The sequence below is a fragment of the Triturus cristatus genome, chromosome 12 (genome assembly GCF_964204655.1).
Source record: "Triturus cristatus chromosome 12, aTriCri1.1, whole genome shotgun sequence".
Lineage (NCBI taxonomy): Eukaryota > Metazoa > Chordata > Amphibia > Caudata > Salamandridae > Triturus > Triturus cristatus.
Genome location: NC_140595.1, coordinates 62,806,129 through 62,819,879, shown reverse-complemented (window position 1 = coordinate 62,819,879; position 13,751 = coordinate 62,806,129). Strand labels below are relative to the sequence as shown.

The 13,751-nt window shown below is 41.7% G+C and overlaps 1 protein-coding gene across 2 annotated transcripts in view; it reads left to right on the top strand.

Annotated features, from left to right (window-relative positions):
* AP3D1 (adaptor related protein complex 3 subunit delta 1) overlaps positions 1 to 13,751 on the top strand; it is a 293,074-nt gene that overhangs the window by 50,572 nt on the left and 228,751 nt on the right. For both annotated transcript variants that reach the window (XM_085636830.1, XM_085636829.1), the window contains exons 3-6: positions 836 to 916; positions 2,390 to 2,470; positions 5,560 to 5,667; positions 10,137 to 10,266. In XM_085636830.1, the coding sequence (XP_085492956.1) occupies positions 836 to 916; positions 2,390 to 2,470; positions 5,560 to 5,667; positions 10,137 to 10,266 (400 nt within the window). The remainder of the gene's footprint in view (positions 1 to 835; positions 917 to 2,389; positions 2,471 to 5,559; positions 5,668 to 10,136; positions 10,267 to 13,751) is intronic.

Below are 13,751 nucleotides of genomic sequence, written 5' to 3'. Positions count from 1 at the left end.
TATGACTTATATAATAGCGTGTTAATCCAGTAGCTTCAAATCAAAATTTGGAGGCTTTAGACTTTACATCGCATTTATTTGTAGCAGTGAAATTCCACTTGTTAATCTTGTTGATCCATTGTTGACATAGAATATAATTGACACAAATCTGCTTTTCGGCTCTTAAAAAATATTAATGCATCCATACCAAGTTAAATTTTGAATTTCAGCCTCCCTCCAAGGAAGCTTACAGACAACTGCTCTACAAATACTATTCACATTTTAGGCTGTCCTGAATAATTTCATAATTGGGGAAAAAATGCAACGTGGGCAAGTATATTTTGTATGACAGCTGGAAGTTTGCAAGCATTCAAATTCTTCAAAAGTAGACATGAGTGAGTTCCAGAACTTGCCACTGTTGTAGAGGCATTGTACACTTCCCTCCAAGTCCCCACAACCCCTTAGCATTAGTTAGCGGTCTTGGTTGAACAAATCTCATCATCCACCTGGGAGGGTTTCTAAACTATCCATGTCCTGCAGGCTGGTCCGTATCTGTTTATGGTTTAGTCTAACGGCTTCGCACAGAGCAAGATTCTCGCTGTACGTCTTGCACAAGGTGAAGTGACTGCCACCTTCTCACTTATGTATATTAGTCATTTGCACTGTTGAAACCATGTTCTCTTACTTCCTCCCTAAAGTGAACTGGGCGTTTTATACTAGCCCCATCTTTCATATTAGCTTTAGCTTACTGTACTTTCAGATGTAGCATGCCTGGAGAAAATGTAAACAATACATGAATAATTAAAAACATTTGAAATAATGGCACTTAATGACATGATCTCTTTCCATTTTACAGCTTCAAATGCTCGGCTATGATATCAGTTGGGCGGCCTTCAATATTATTGAAGTGATGAGTGCGTCAAAATTTACTTTCAAGGTATAATCTGCTTTGTGCTTCCTGTGTCATTTCACTGCAATCCACGTTTTGTGTCGTCTTGTGTGCGGGTGTTGCTTTCTCTGTGTGAATAATTGAAGTGGGCCTTGGAGTGTTTGTGTCGCTAGCTTTGTCTGAGTTTGTGGATTTGTCAGTGTCCAACTTTTTCTATGAATTGAGGCTTTGTATGGCGTGTTTTGTGTAATTTGTGTCTGAAATGTACAGTGAGTCCTGTGTGCCTGTCAAGTTTGTTGTATAAGGGCCCCTTGTGTTTATATACAGCTGCTTGTCTAGGGTAATGTTTGCTGTGTGTCATTAGCTGGGTTTTTGGGGATTGTGTTCACCTTACTGTAGTAAGTGACTTATTTCTGTATCTGTCCAGCAGAGAGTGAGTTCTCTATCTTTTCAACTTAAATGTTTAGTCGTTGTTCAGTATCGTGTGATGAGAGTCCTCCGTTGTCCAGCTGGCTGTGAGAGGTGAACCTTTTATTCATCTGGTTATACGTGTATCAGTTTAGTAGGTTCTGCAATTTGCATAGTCTTTTTACGGATCAAGTTGGGTGTCTGGGATGAATCCTCTAACTGTGTTTGTCTGCGGATAAATCTTGTGTTACTCCAACTGGTTGTGATTTTAAAGTCCGAGGACAGTCTAATGGTATCCAGGCTTTGCTGTCATTCTACTACTGTTTCCATATGTGATCTTGCTGTAGATATGAGACCTATTTGAGCTAAATAGCTGAAGAAATAGCTGTGCTTGAAAAAATTCTCAACTTTGTCTCACTCTCTCTTAGTGGAGGTTATTCTGTATATTTCACCCAAGAATATTTTTGAAGGTCTCCAACACTCAGAATGCCGCTACTTCTCCCCTTGTAGAGCAAACGTCTGCTTTCCTTCATGTGCCATCCGTTTTAGCCAGCTTTTGAATTATTTAGGATGGCCACAGATTTCTTAAGAAAAAGGTGTCAGTGTTTCTGTATACACAGGTCCATCAAATATGCAGTGGTAACCCCAAATCTGCAGCAAGTATTTTCAAAACTGTACAAATTATATACAGCCACTCCTATGTATCCTTGGATTCATCTTATTTTGTTTGTTTCTTGAATGGTTTGATGGTAGTTCAGAAGTGTACTTTTGTGGCGCATCTTCATACAGCTTTACACAGTGGCTTTTCTTATAATAACCCGAGAAGTAATTGAAAAGTCGTCATTTTTCCAGATCAATCACCCCACACCCCTCGTCTTTTTGGATCAATTCTTTAGTCCATTCTGGGGTTGGCACCAAATATTGAACTTCTTAAATGTGGAGTTTTAACAAGAGCAAATCAAAGAATGTTATTTTTGTCGGATAATAACCTGCATTGTTCACACTCTGTTTAATGCTCCTCTTCTGCAGCAGGAGTGTTCGTTGTTGCTCAAATACATTTTATAAGGGAATGGATAATTGACCACGATACTTATTCTCTTGTTTTTGAAACAGCGAATCGGATACCTTGCTGCCTCTCAGTGTTTCCACGAAGGCACTGATGTAATCATGCTGACAACCAATCAAATTCGAAAGGTAAGTGTCTGTCATTGCATACTGTCTTTCATGTTTGAATGAAATGATGAAGCAAACCAGGGTGCACCTACTAGGCAGTGTTGCAGATGCTGCACCTTAAGGCTTCCTAGAGAGAACATGACTCCTGTCCCCTATTGCAAAACTCTAGGCTAGCATCTTAGTTCTGAAGTGTAACCTTTTGATCTGCTCATATTCTATTTATTGCTTGTGGTGTTAATGCTACATTCTTAAACCAGAAGCATAGCGGTCATGGTGCCTCCTCCATGGGCGGTGCATGTGGACCTCCCGCTTTCCGCTGTGCCCCACTTAGCACAAGTACATCTATGAGGGGCCAGCCTTAGTTGAATATGAGTGGTTCCTCAACACATTTTGCAGGATGGTCTCATCATTTTCATAACACCTGTAAAAGTGTATTTTCTGTGTGTAGCAATCCGAATTATTAGCGGATTAATGATGTTATAGTTTTGTAGTGGCATTCTTCTTAAGACACTTATTAGTGCGGATATAAATTGAACAGTTCATATGTTGGGTTTTGTTGTTTTGTGGTCTGCCATGGGTTCCTTTGTGTTTCCTCTTCGTGGCCCTTTCAATCTTTCGCCATATTTTTCTTTATACATCATTTGTTTTTAGTTTATTTTTGTGTTCAGTATTGTTTCCTAGCGCTTTTTGCTTTGTGTTTCACTTTGTCGTTAGTTTTGTTTTTTATTTCCTTGAGGTGTTTAATTTTAGTTTCACTTTGGGTTGTTTTATCCTTTGGATTTTGTATTTTCTGGTGTTATGTTTTTGTGTGCGTGAGCGTTGGGATTGGCGTAGTCAAAGTCAGCCAGTAACTCTGCCTTTTTGAGCTGTTACTTAGTTCCTGCACCTTTGCCCATGCCTCCTTAATGTTGTAGGTGTCCCCTGTCTCAGTTTTCCTTTGTGGTGTCGTGTCTCCATTTCCTAGCGTCGGCATCTCTTGTCCCTATGCCCATCTGCCCCAGAGGTCTTATTTGTTCCAGTGTCTTTTTCTCGGTGTTAGTGTCTGTTTCACCATCCTGTTATTCTTGTGGAAAGCTGTGTACCTGCAGGTCTGAAAATATAAATATTTATTACAAAATAGGTTTGAAGACACATCGTTATACTTCGCCAGTGGTCTGTTACTGTATTTATCGCAGTACTCTTTTCTGCTCCCCATCAGCTTACCAAGTACAGAATACTTAAAATCGACTATTGTGTGGTGAATGTTGTATATGGAAAAAAAGTTAAATAAATAATAAGCATTGGCAATAGGTCTAGCTTATCGATGAAATGGAGGGAAAGCTTGGAAAACTTGAGGCAAAGCCTCTTGAGAGAATTGGCCCCTCCCCCACTCAACAATGGTAATATATGGCATGTTACACTCGGGTCACATGGATAGCTAATATAATGTAGTTTGTATGTATTGTAATGCATTTTGATTACAGTAACTTGTTGGACCTTCCAAAACAGGTTTAGCACTAATTATTATTGTCCAATACTGTACTGATAGGGTTTTCAAAAGAGGATAATCACCCCCAATATCCTGCCTTTAAATGTAATCTGTGATATAATACATGGTTGCAAGCTTTAACACAGAGCAATAGCAATCCACCCTTCAAGGCCCATATACTTGTGTTTCATAATAAATAAACAAGGCCTACTGCCTTCACCATGTGTGAATGGCAAGCAAACATCAAAGCTTCTCTTCTCCCTGTGTTTCTTTGAGATGTTAATGTGATTGTTTGAAATTGGATGGGTTTCCTTAAATTCTCTTTTTTAGGTATCTTTCTACAATATAAACCGTTTCTAGAGTTCTTTTATATGCATCCCACTTGTGTGTGTTAAATAATAATTTTTCCTAAATACTTTGTAAAATAAATATCTCAATATTGCGAATATCAAATTTGGAATTTACTGTTATTGGATAATCCTGGGCTTACTTTTTTTGCCTTGAGAAAAGAGGCATTTTCAGTCATCACCCTGTCAAGCTCTTCGCACTGTTGGGACATTCACAGATTGTCCTTGCCAAAATGGGAGCCTCTGCTACCAACTGTGATTGATGCGTGTCCCAGAGGCCTCAATCCATCTAGCCGATATGTAAAGCAACCTCTTGAGCAAAGGTCACATGCAGTCTACAAGCATTCCTACAGTGTATGCCTGAACAGACTAGATGCTTAGTTTGATCCATAAATTATCTAAACTCATTATCTTGCAGCCTGATTATCCTCTTCCCATCTGTTGATCCTCATGTGTTTGATCAATTTTCAAATGTTAGGAATTTGAAAAGGCCAGATTATGAGAATGTTACTGTCACAAATCAGCACCTTCCAGCCTCCCAAGTCTTTTAGTTGGATGCACTCTTTTGAGTCCTTGCATCTCGTTCAATGATTCCAAAATCTGCTATCAGATTGTTGGAACTAATATTTTATGAGGATTTGCAAACTGTGTGTACTTGTATGAATCAGCTGAGGTAGACTTTTGGATTAGGTCTGAGTGAAATCTGACTTGAGGATACCAAATGCTACTAATAAAAACATTTTTGTCAGATAGCAAAACCATAATTTTGTCACATTTAGCAATGCCTCCTAGTTTCCTTGCTCTCGTGTATATATTTACTTATATTGTTTTCTGCGACCACTGTTGTTGCTTCTGATTCCTCTGCAGCTGATCATCACGGATAGTGAAGTGTAATTGTCATCAACAAATAGAAAGATTAGAATTGCGTTACCTACAACGCTCATACTGAGTTTAAACTCCTGTATCAGACTTGCATAGGTTTGTTTTTTAATGTTTGTGTCCGCCATCTAATGTCATTTCTTTTTTTGATTGGTTACAACCGGTGGTTCATGGAGGGCAGCTCGGAGCAGATTTTCTGAATATCCATCCAAAATAAATTTAGATACAAATAATCTAATAGATGGTAATTTATTCAGTAGTAATTCAGACAGTCTGCTCTGGATCAGCCTGCAAAGGACTAAATTGGAAAACTCTGGGTTAAGTTTTCATGTTTAAAAGCTATATATATTTTTCCTACTGTTCAATTACAAAGTAATGTATAAAACATTTCTTTTATAATTCTTTTCCATTTTTAGGACTTAAGTAGCCCTACTCAGTACGATACGGGTGTAGCACTGACTGGTTTGTCCTGTTTTGTTACTCCAGATCTTGCCCGAGATTTGGCAAACGACATCATGACACTGGTGAGTTAGCATCTTTAGTTTCCTCAACTTCTGTTAATCTGTCATGACAAAATGTCTGCTTATGTTGAGTTGCTAGTTGGAAGATAAGGTAAAAAAATATATGAGCTGTTTTGAATTTGTATGTTTTAAAAATTACTAAATTAATTTATACATTTGTTTTTTGCACGTAACGTTCTACATGATTTGGACCAGTAAAGGGTGAAATGTGGCTGCTGTTGGCCTTCTGCAGAATTTAGTATGCTTTTACTAGGGCTTGGTCAGATGCCCTTAAAAATGAGGGGTTCCGGGGGAGGAGCCAAGATGGCGACCGGGACGGCAGCGTAGACTCCCGGCTCCGTGAACCTCCGCATCCCGCACGGATATCCTGCACGAGATCCTCAACCTGTGCTACGCGGTCGTGTTTCTGAAGGAGAGTGGCACCCGACTGTGTGACTCCGAGGTTTCTGGCTGCGGTATCGCCGGAGAAACGAGCATTTGAACTTTGCGGCCTGTGCGGCCCTGGAGCCGGGACCTCAAGTGGACGCCGTGGCCGGGTGGCAGTTCAACAACAGCGGCCTGTTGTGACTGGGCGGAGGCGGTCCACCGGAGCGGTGCCAAACTCGGCCTACATTTCGTCGTGGTTGTTTCTACTGTCAAGTGTAGCGGTCCGAGTGCATGCCCGTGGGTGCAATTCTCAGATCCTCCGGTGGCTGCCCCTGCCTTTGATGGTGAGCTGCCCGGCTGCTGCCCGTATCCTGCCCTGATCATTGCGGGCCGCCCCCGGCTTTTCACGGGAGCGGGTCCGTAGTGGGGACGACTGTTGCCCGTGACCACGCAACGGATAACTTTTCGCCTGCCCCCGGAACCCGGTCACCAGCGACGTGGCCATCGAGACGCTTGTCCCAGGGTCCCGGCCCCGGTGAGGGTCGGGCATACTTGGCGGCCATCTTGTTGCGATGAAGCCTACCATCCTGTCCGCTGGGTCGCAGCGGGCTTGTGAGAGTGCGACTTTTGGGAGTGTGGCGGCGCGATCGCAGAGAGCTGTGCTGGGGTACGGCGACCTCCTCGAGGCCCTTGGTGCTCTTCACTCCTCCTTGATTCATGGTGTCGGGGTCTTGGGGAGTAAGCTCGACGGTGTGGCGTCGGCGTTGGGGCAATGGCGGCCCGCCTGTCCGCACGTACATAGGGACTACCCACACTGCGCACAGGAGAACACTTTGGCGGCCACCCCTGAGGTTAGTGCACAGCTGGACACTCAGGCCAGTATGCTACAGTGTGTTCGTCCAGCTGAGGGCCCGATCTGTCCCGGAGGCATTGGACCTGAGTGGGGTGTGGTAGCCTCGTCCCGTACGTGCCCTCCTGCGACCCAGGGACAACTCCAGCAACTATTGTCTGCTTTGGCTGCTTCTGCCTTCCTGGACCTTGAGTGCAGTGCATATCCTGGGGCAGCACTGGGAAGCCTGTTTCTCCACGCTGTGGACTGTGTTGATGTTCAGAGACTTCCACCCCACCTGTGTGCGTCGCTTCTCGGACGTTTTTGGACAATCCTCTACCTTGGAACGTCGGATATGGTGCTGGGTCGAGGGGTAGGCATGGGCAGAATTCCAAAGAGTGGTCAGGGATAAGGCGGATCCTTCAGGGGTGGTCATCTAGTGGACGGGCGGGCTCAGGGGTGGCGTGCTCTCCTGGCATAGCTAACAGCATAATAGGTGCATAGTGCTCCCCATCTTTCTTGAGAAGATCGCTTTTGTGCTGTTTATTGTTCACTTTGGGGGAAACTTACCGTGCGGGAGGGAGAAGCCGGGGGTATGTTTTGAAGGCCCTCCTCCAGTTTATTAATACTTTCTCCACCCCCCCGTCTGGTGGGGTTCTTTTCCTACTTCTTTTTCCCTCTTCTCCTATATTTCGGGTCTGGTTCCAGGGCGACAGGCACACTGCTGGGGGGGGGGCCGTACTCCTCTGCAGAGGTGCAGGGTGGGGGGTTGGGGGAGGGGGTTCTTTCGTCTTTTATCTCTTTATCCATGGCCTCCTTTTTCTTCTCTGATTCTTTTTGTTTTTTCTTTTTCTGGGATCAGTGTGATACACCTCCTTTGCTATGACTCGTTGCCGCTCCATGTGTACCACAATTTCCGGGGTGCTCTCCGGGAGTTCTGGCGGGGGACTGCAGGCGCTACTGCTTATGATACTCTTCCTCATCCTGATGTTCTTGTGTTTGCGCCATTGACCTAATAGATTGCTGTAAATCGTTTACGTCTATTACTCTGCATACCTGTAATTGCTGTTTGAAAATAGTCTGGCACCTGATCCTTCTGCCTTGTTTCATTATAAAACGAAAACCTTTTTCTCCTGGTGCCCTACCTACGCTGTTTACAGTATTAGCATCACGATTCTGCTCCCCGATGTGCTGCCTGTGTTTATACTTGCCTGTTTTTGCTCTGATTGCTTAGCGGCCGGCCCCGGGGGGTTGTAGGCCCATACTTGTTCTCTATTGAACTGTCAATAAAGGTTTTCAAAAAAAAAAAAAAAATGAGGGGTTCCATAAAAATTCATAGCATTGCCAGGACTGACTTGAGGCACTCTGAGGTGACTTTAACTTAAGAACGTGGTCAACCTGCATAGGGAAACCCGCACACTGAATGCTAACCTTTAGCCGTGAACAACAAGATCCAGTCTTCGCATGTGCTTCTTAAACTGAATCCTCTCTAGCCCCTCTTCGCAAGTTAATACCTAATAAGAGTTTCCTAGTCCCTTTGTAGCATTCAACATTTTTAAAAATGTAAGAGCGGCAGCACACCCTCTTTGGGAAATTTGCAGTCTGGGATTGATGGTTCACTATTACTTCTGTGATCTTTATTCTTGTTCCCTATGGATGTTTCTGCAGCTTGTGTTCATTTCTTTTGCTTAAGTCAACCAAATTTGACTGAGAACCATACCCAACAAATAGTCTTCTCCATTATTAAGGAGTGATCGTGAGAGAGATCTTGGTTTCAGTATAGCAGGTGGAACTTGGACTTGTTCTGAAAATAAACAAGTTACAATAACCTTTTATAAGTTAAGGTTGAGGAAATATGGTGTGAATTAGAGAGGAGCATGAGGTGGAAAAAGTCATTTGTTTTTATAGTGGAAGAAGAGATGGAAATAGATTGTGTGGGTCTACCAGAAATTGACTAGGGAAATGGAGCCACGTTCTCCTTTTTCATTCAAAGATTCTGGATGGAGTACGAGAACCTGACGTAAAAAGACACATTTGGTAAAAACAAAGAAGCTAGAGGAAAGAAATCCATGGTAAGAGATTCAAATAATGATTGCAGGAAAGGCTGTTGCTGTGTACTGCAAGCATTTTATGTGCCACTGCTGGCACTAACACTTTCAGCCACTGAGCAATCATAGCACTGTGAGCACAGTGCAGCACTTGATACTGTGGGCTACAGCGCAGTCCCATCGCTGTCAGTCTGGTGGTACCACCACATCTCTCGGTCTGTGGACCTGCCCTGTCACTTTCAGTGCTTTTTTGTTGCCCTGGTGGGACGACTGGGGCAGCCTTCTCCATCTTCTTTCAGAGATGTAAGGCGTAGTCTTGGAATTATTTCTTGGTTAGGCAGGGTGGACTGCCTAGCGAATATTATACATTACAACGGATGCCATTACCACACATTTTATACAGAGCGTTGCCCTTTACAACATGTTGCATTTCAATACGGACTTTTAGCATTGCATTTTTGTATATCTATATTTATAGCTATACCTATTTATTTATGTTCTATTTTCACTGAAAACACAAGTTTAAAATGACATTATAGTTGGATGAACATGCCAGTCTAAACGTAATATTTTAAACTAAAAAGAACACTGAAATTAAACCGTTATAGATGTGTCAATTAACTATAATTCGGACCCCCGCGATGCACCATGTTGTCGTTAATGATGTTATTTTAGATGTTGTAAATCAATGTGCTTTCAGGAGCTGATAGTGAATCCTGTTTTCTTGGCATATTCTTGGGATAGAATGAGGTTACTCAATCGTAGGTGACAAGTCCATTTCAAATCATCACACCTGTCGGGATCCCTTGGTTGATGTTGCATATAAGTGTATTGAAAGCCACCCAAAACACCAACCCCGTCAATCTCGCCGTTAAACTCTTGTTCTCATACGGAGGGTGGGCATCACAAAAATATTCAGCTGTCTTTTGGCTGTTGTGGGATAAACTCTAACTGGCTTGTTCCATTAACACCTGTGTTATTTCCAGCACCTAATATATTTTTGTTCTATTTTGGTTCAACTATTTTACAAGGGGTTATGCTAATTACATGAGTGTTTATTGGGTGTATGCAGAACTGATTGGCAGTTGTATAAGTCTTATCACTTCATTACTACTAATGTTGCTTTTTTAATGTCCCTGATATATTTCTCCCCGTTGGATGTTAACAAGTGAAACCTGTTCAGCAGTGTGGCTTGTTTGTGATACTAACTAAATCTTCTTTAATCACAGATGTCCCACACAAAGCCTTATATCAGGAAGAAATCTGTCTTGATCATGTACAAAGTTTTTCTGAAGTACCCAGAATCCCTCCGCCCTGCCTTCCCACGCCTTAAGGAGAAGCTTGAAGATCCTGACCCTGGTTAGTATTGTTTAGATAATTCAATGGAAAAACAAATATGTTGTAGAACACCTGGGGGCTTTTAGGAGCTTAATTAAGCCACAGTTGCTTGGGTACTGCTTGTGCATGCAAAGCTCACCTGTGTGCGTTCTTTAATTGTACTGACAACTGACACAACACTTAAAGCTTGCAGATGTGGACTAGTGTAGCAATTTGTTTTAAGTATAGTGTGCAATTGTGATGGAATTGCATACCTTCAGTTTGTCATCTTATGTACCCAGACTGGGCTCCTTAACTAATTGGATAATGCAACACAATACTTGCTTGGCACTGAAGTCTCAAGTAGTGTCTTAACCGCCTTAATAATACAGAAAATGATCCTACCCAACCATTGTATATTCATTAGTAGTTCTAAAACTCTTTTCAGTTTTCAGAGTTAAGTTAAACATTCTGTGTTTCAATAAGCTATTTTAGTACATCAATCCATCATATTAAGTTTCCTTTAGTTCTCCATAAACTATCTAAAATAGGACCACAAATGGGAGGTGTTACAAATGTGAGCTGTAGAGTTAGAGTAGCGTTATAAAATTTTAATCTGCCAAACTTGGGTTAGGTTTGACTAGTCAAAAACGTGGATCCGGAAGCAGAGAAAAACAGGACGCGAAAACTGTCAATGCATTTTTCTGGTCTTTTAGATAGTTTGGCCGTTCACTTCTCTGTGGGCTAGAATCCCGCACATATACCTGTTAGACATGTTCTCCTGCCATCGTTCATCTTCAGAGTAAGCAACAATTGGCTTGAAACTCATAAACTCTGTGCTTACAGATTTGATCAAATGTGAGAAAATTGTTTTTTTCTATCAGTTTAGCAGAACCAGCTATTCGACCATCTTAATTTCAACAGTGTTTACAATGTGTCGCTTGTGGAGCACACACTTTTAATTCATGATTCAGAATAGCGTCTGTTGATTTTCTTTGACATCTTGTATTGTACTTAGATTTTCTGATATCTGTACCTTGTCTTATTGTTGAGGACAGGTTATGGTTATTGTACTTGCTTCACAGTGCTGGTGTTGCAGTTGTTGGTCTGTGAGTTATCCAGCACTCAATTGTTAAAGGCATTCCCCATTGTCTGCCTTGGAGTCCTCCGTCATTTTATATATTGCTGTAAACAGTTCTAGGCATATTCTAGGGTACCAATAATGTTTTTAAATTCACAGATTCACCTCATCGTAAACTGTCCAAAATTCTGTTATTGAGGCGGGTGTAGTCCGCACCCAACTCCCTCTACAGGTTATGGTAGCTTAGTTTTCACAATATAAATGTACAGAGGTCAGTCCCCTCAAAAGGGGACGGGTGAAGGAGGACCTGGAGTCTGATTTGAATCTTTCAAAGATACTGAAGCTGAAGAAATGTAGAGACAGGTGGGTAACTAAAGGCCTAATCTACATAGTTCCCTTTCACACCTTCTCCTGTTACGAATTGTAATGGGCTGACAGATCCATTTTGACGATTGGAAAGACTATTCCAACTCATAACAGCTGTTTTGCTAATAGGAAAATATTATTTTGCTGTTGAAAATCCTCTTTCTTGCAATTTCTTTTTTTGTGTGTTTCTCCAACATTCGGGCTTTCTTAGATACACATGGCTGAATTTTAATAAGTACGCAGGGCATGATACTTATATTTATTGGTAGAGATATATGGATGAGTTGCTTACATTTGGAAAACATGCTGCAAAGAATGGTTCAACATACTCATAAGCTACATTCCCATTCAGGCAGTAGTGCTTGACGATTATTTTCCGTTCTTTTCCATGTAGCAGCTCTGCAGATGTTGAGGAACAGTACTCAGGCTTTAAAGGCCACTGTGTTGGGCATCCTCCTCTTAGAGTAGACTATTGGCCTTAGCATGGCAGAACATAATTCTGGCTCGTTATGATCTTGCATTTCTTGTTGGCCTGAGATCCAAATGTTCTTGTTTTGGTTAGTGTGCAATTTAAGGCAACATCAGGTGTTTAGGGTGTGGAGGGACCACTCTGCTACTACAGAAGCATTTGAAAACAGGAAGTGCAGAACAATGGGTTTATTGAGAGTGAACTCGTGATATGTACAAAGTATAACTTTGTGTCTGTCAAAACGAAGATTCTGTTTCTTGATTGTGTACACTTGGATATTGTACTCTTATCATGAATAAAATCCCATTGCTGGATTTATTGTCTGGGATGCCAACACTCAGTTGGTATAATTGGGCTTAGCTTCACACCCAAATCTGCTGTGCTCCTATGACCGCCTGAAAACACCGATGCCACACCATTAATCTCTTTTCCTTCAGGTGTCATGACATTCAAGGGCACTCTTGATAACCATGGTCTCAGTGCCAATATCAATATCATTGAACCTTCTTACAGTTCTGTTCACCGGCTGATTCACTGTTCGTGGAAGAAAATGCCTAATTTAAGCTAAAGTTAAACATGTTTGCCATGAGTCCATTTCAGTTTGATATATTAGCGTCAGTTATTTTAAACCATTGCAATTTAAAACCGTTTCATACAAGGTTAAAAGAATAAAATATGAAGGTAAAGTACATAATTCACTTTAAAATAGATACAAACTGAAAGATAAAAGTTTTGAACAAATGTGTGCTGAACGAAGATATTAATGTTGGCAGCTGTCACATCTTGTGTCCAACAGTGTTTGGAACCTAATGAGAAATTTTACAAATTGCCAGTTCAACATGGTGTCCTCTGGGTTCAGACAGGCAATAATTGTCTGTATGTACGTTTGCCTCTGGAGTTAGTGTTTTCAATAGTTCACTTCTTGCTTGTTTTAATTGTGGGCAGATGCAAACCAGGTGGTTTAGGTCCTCTTTTGTCGCTGAACAATGTCTGCAAGCAATCCCAGAATGTGCTAGCCAGGACGATTTCTCCACTAGTGGCGGAAATATCCCTAGCCTTCGGATCAGAAATGTAATTTTTTTAAACACTGAGTAGGTGGATCCAAAATAAGGTGCGGGTTTCGAGAAATTGTATCAACATCCAGACATGTGATTGCATTGCCAATATTAATTTATCCTCAAGCAATGACTTTTTCCTCTTAGATTTATTTAATATTCTTTTAAAGCCACGCATGGTAATCATGGATCCCATAAGGTTGTACTTGCATGTTAGCTATGTATTTTTCCAAATACGATTTAAAGGGTGCCAGCAAGAGCGTGCAATTACTAACCACAGTATTTTATTAGCGTAGCTCCATAGAATGCTCGAGTCTATAGCACCACCTGATAAAAACAGCCTGTCTGGCAATAGCTTGCTTAATAAGGCCAAATTCCAAACAGATCTGCGCACGTGATGAGGTTCGTGGGATCTTGAAGACTTGTCTGTATGTTTTAATTATTCATCCTTCAATCATAGCAGTCTCTACGTCGCAGGGCCTCATTGTCGTAGGTAACGGTTGAGGCAAGGTTTGTAGCCATAACTATCAGAATGGGCGAGAGTCTGGGTCCATAA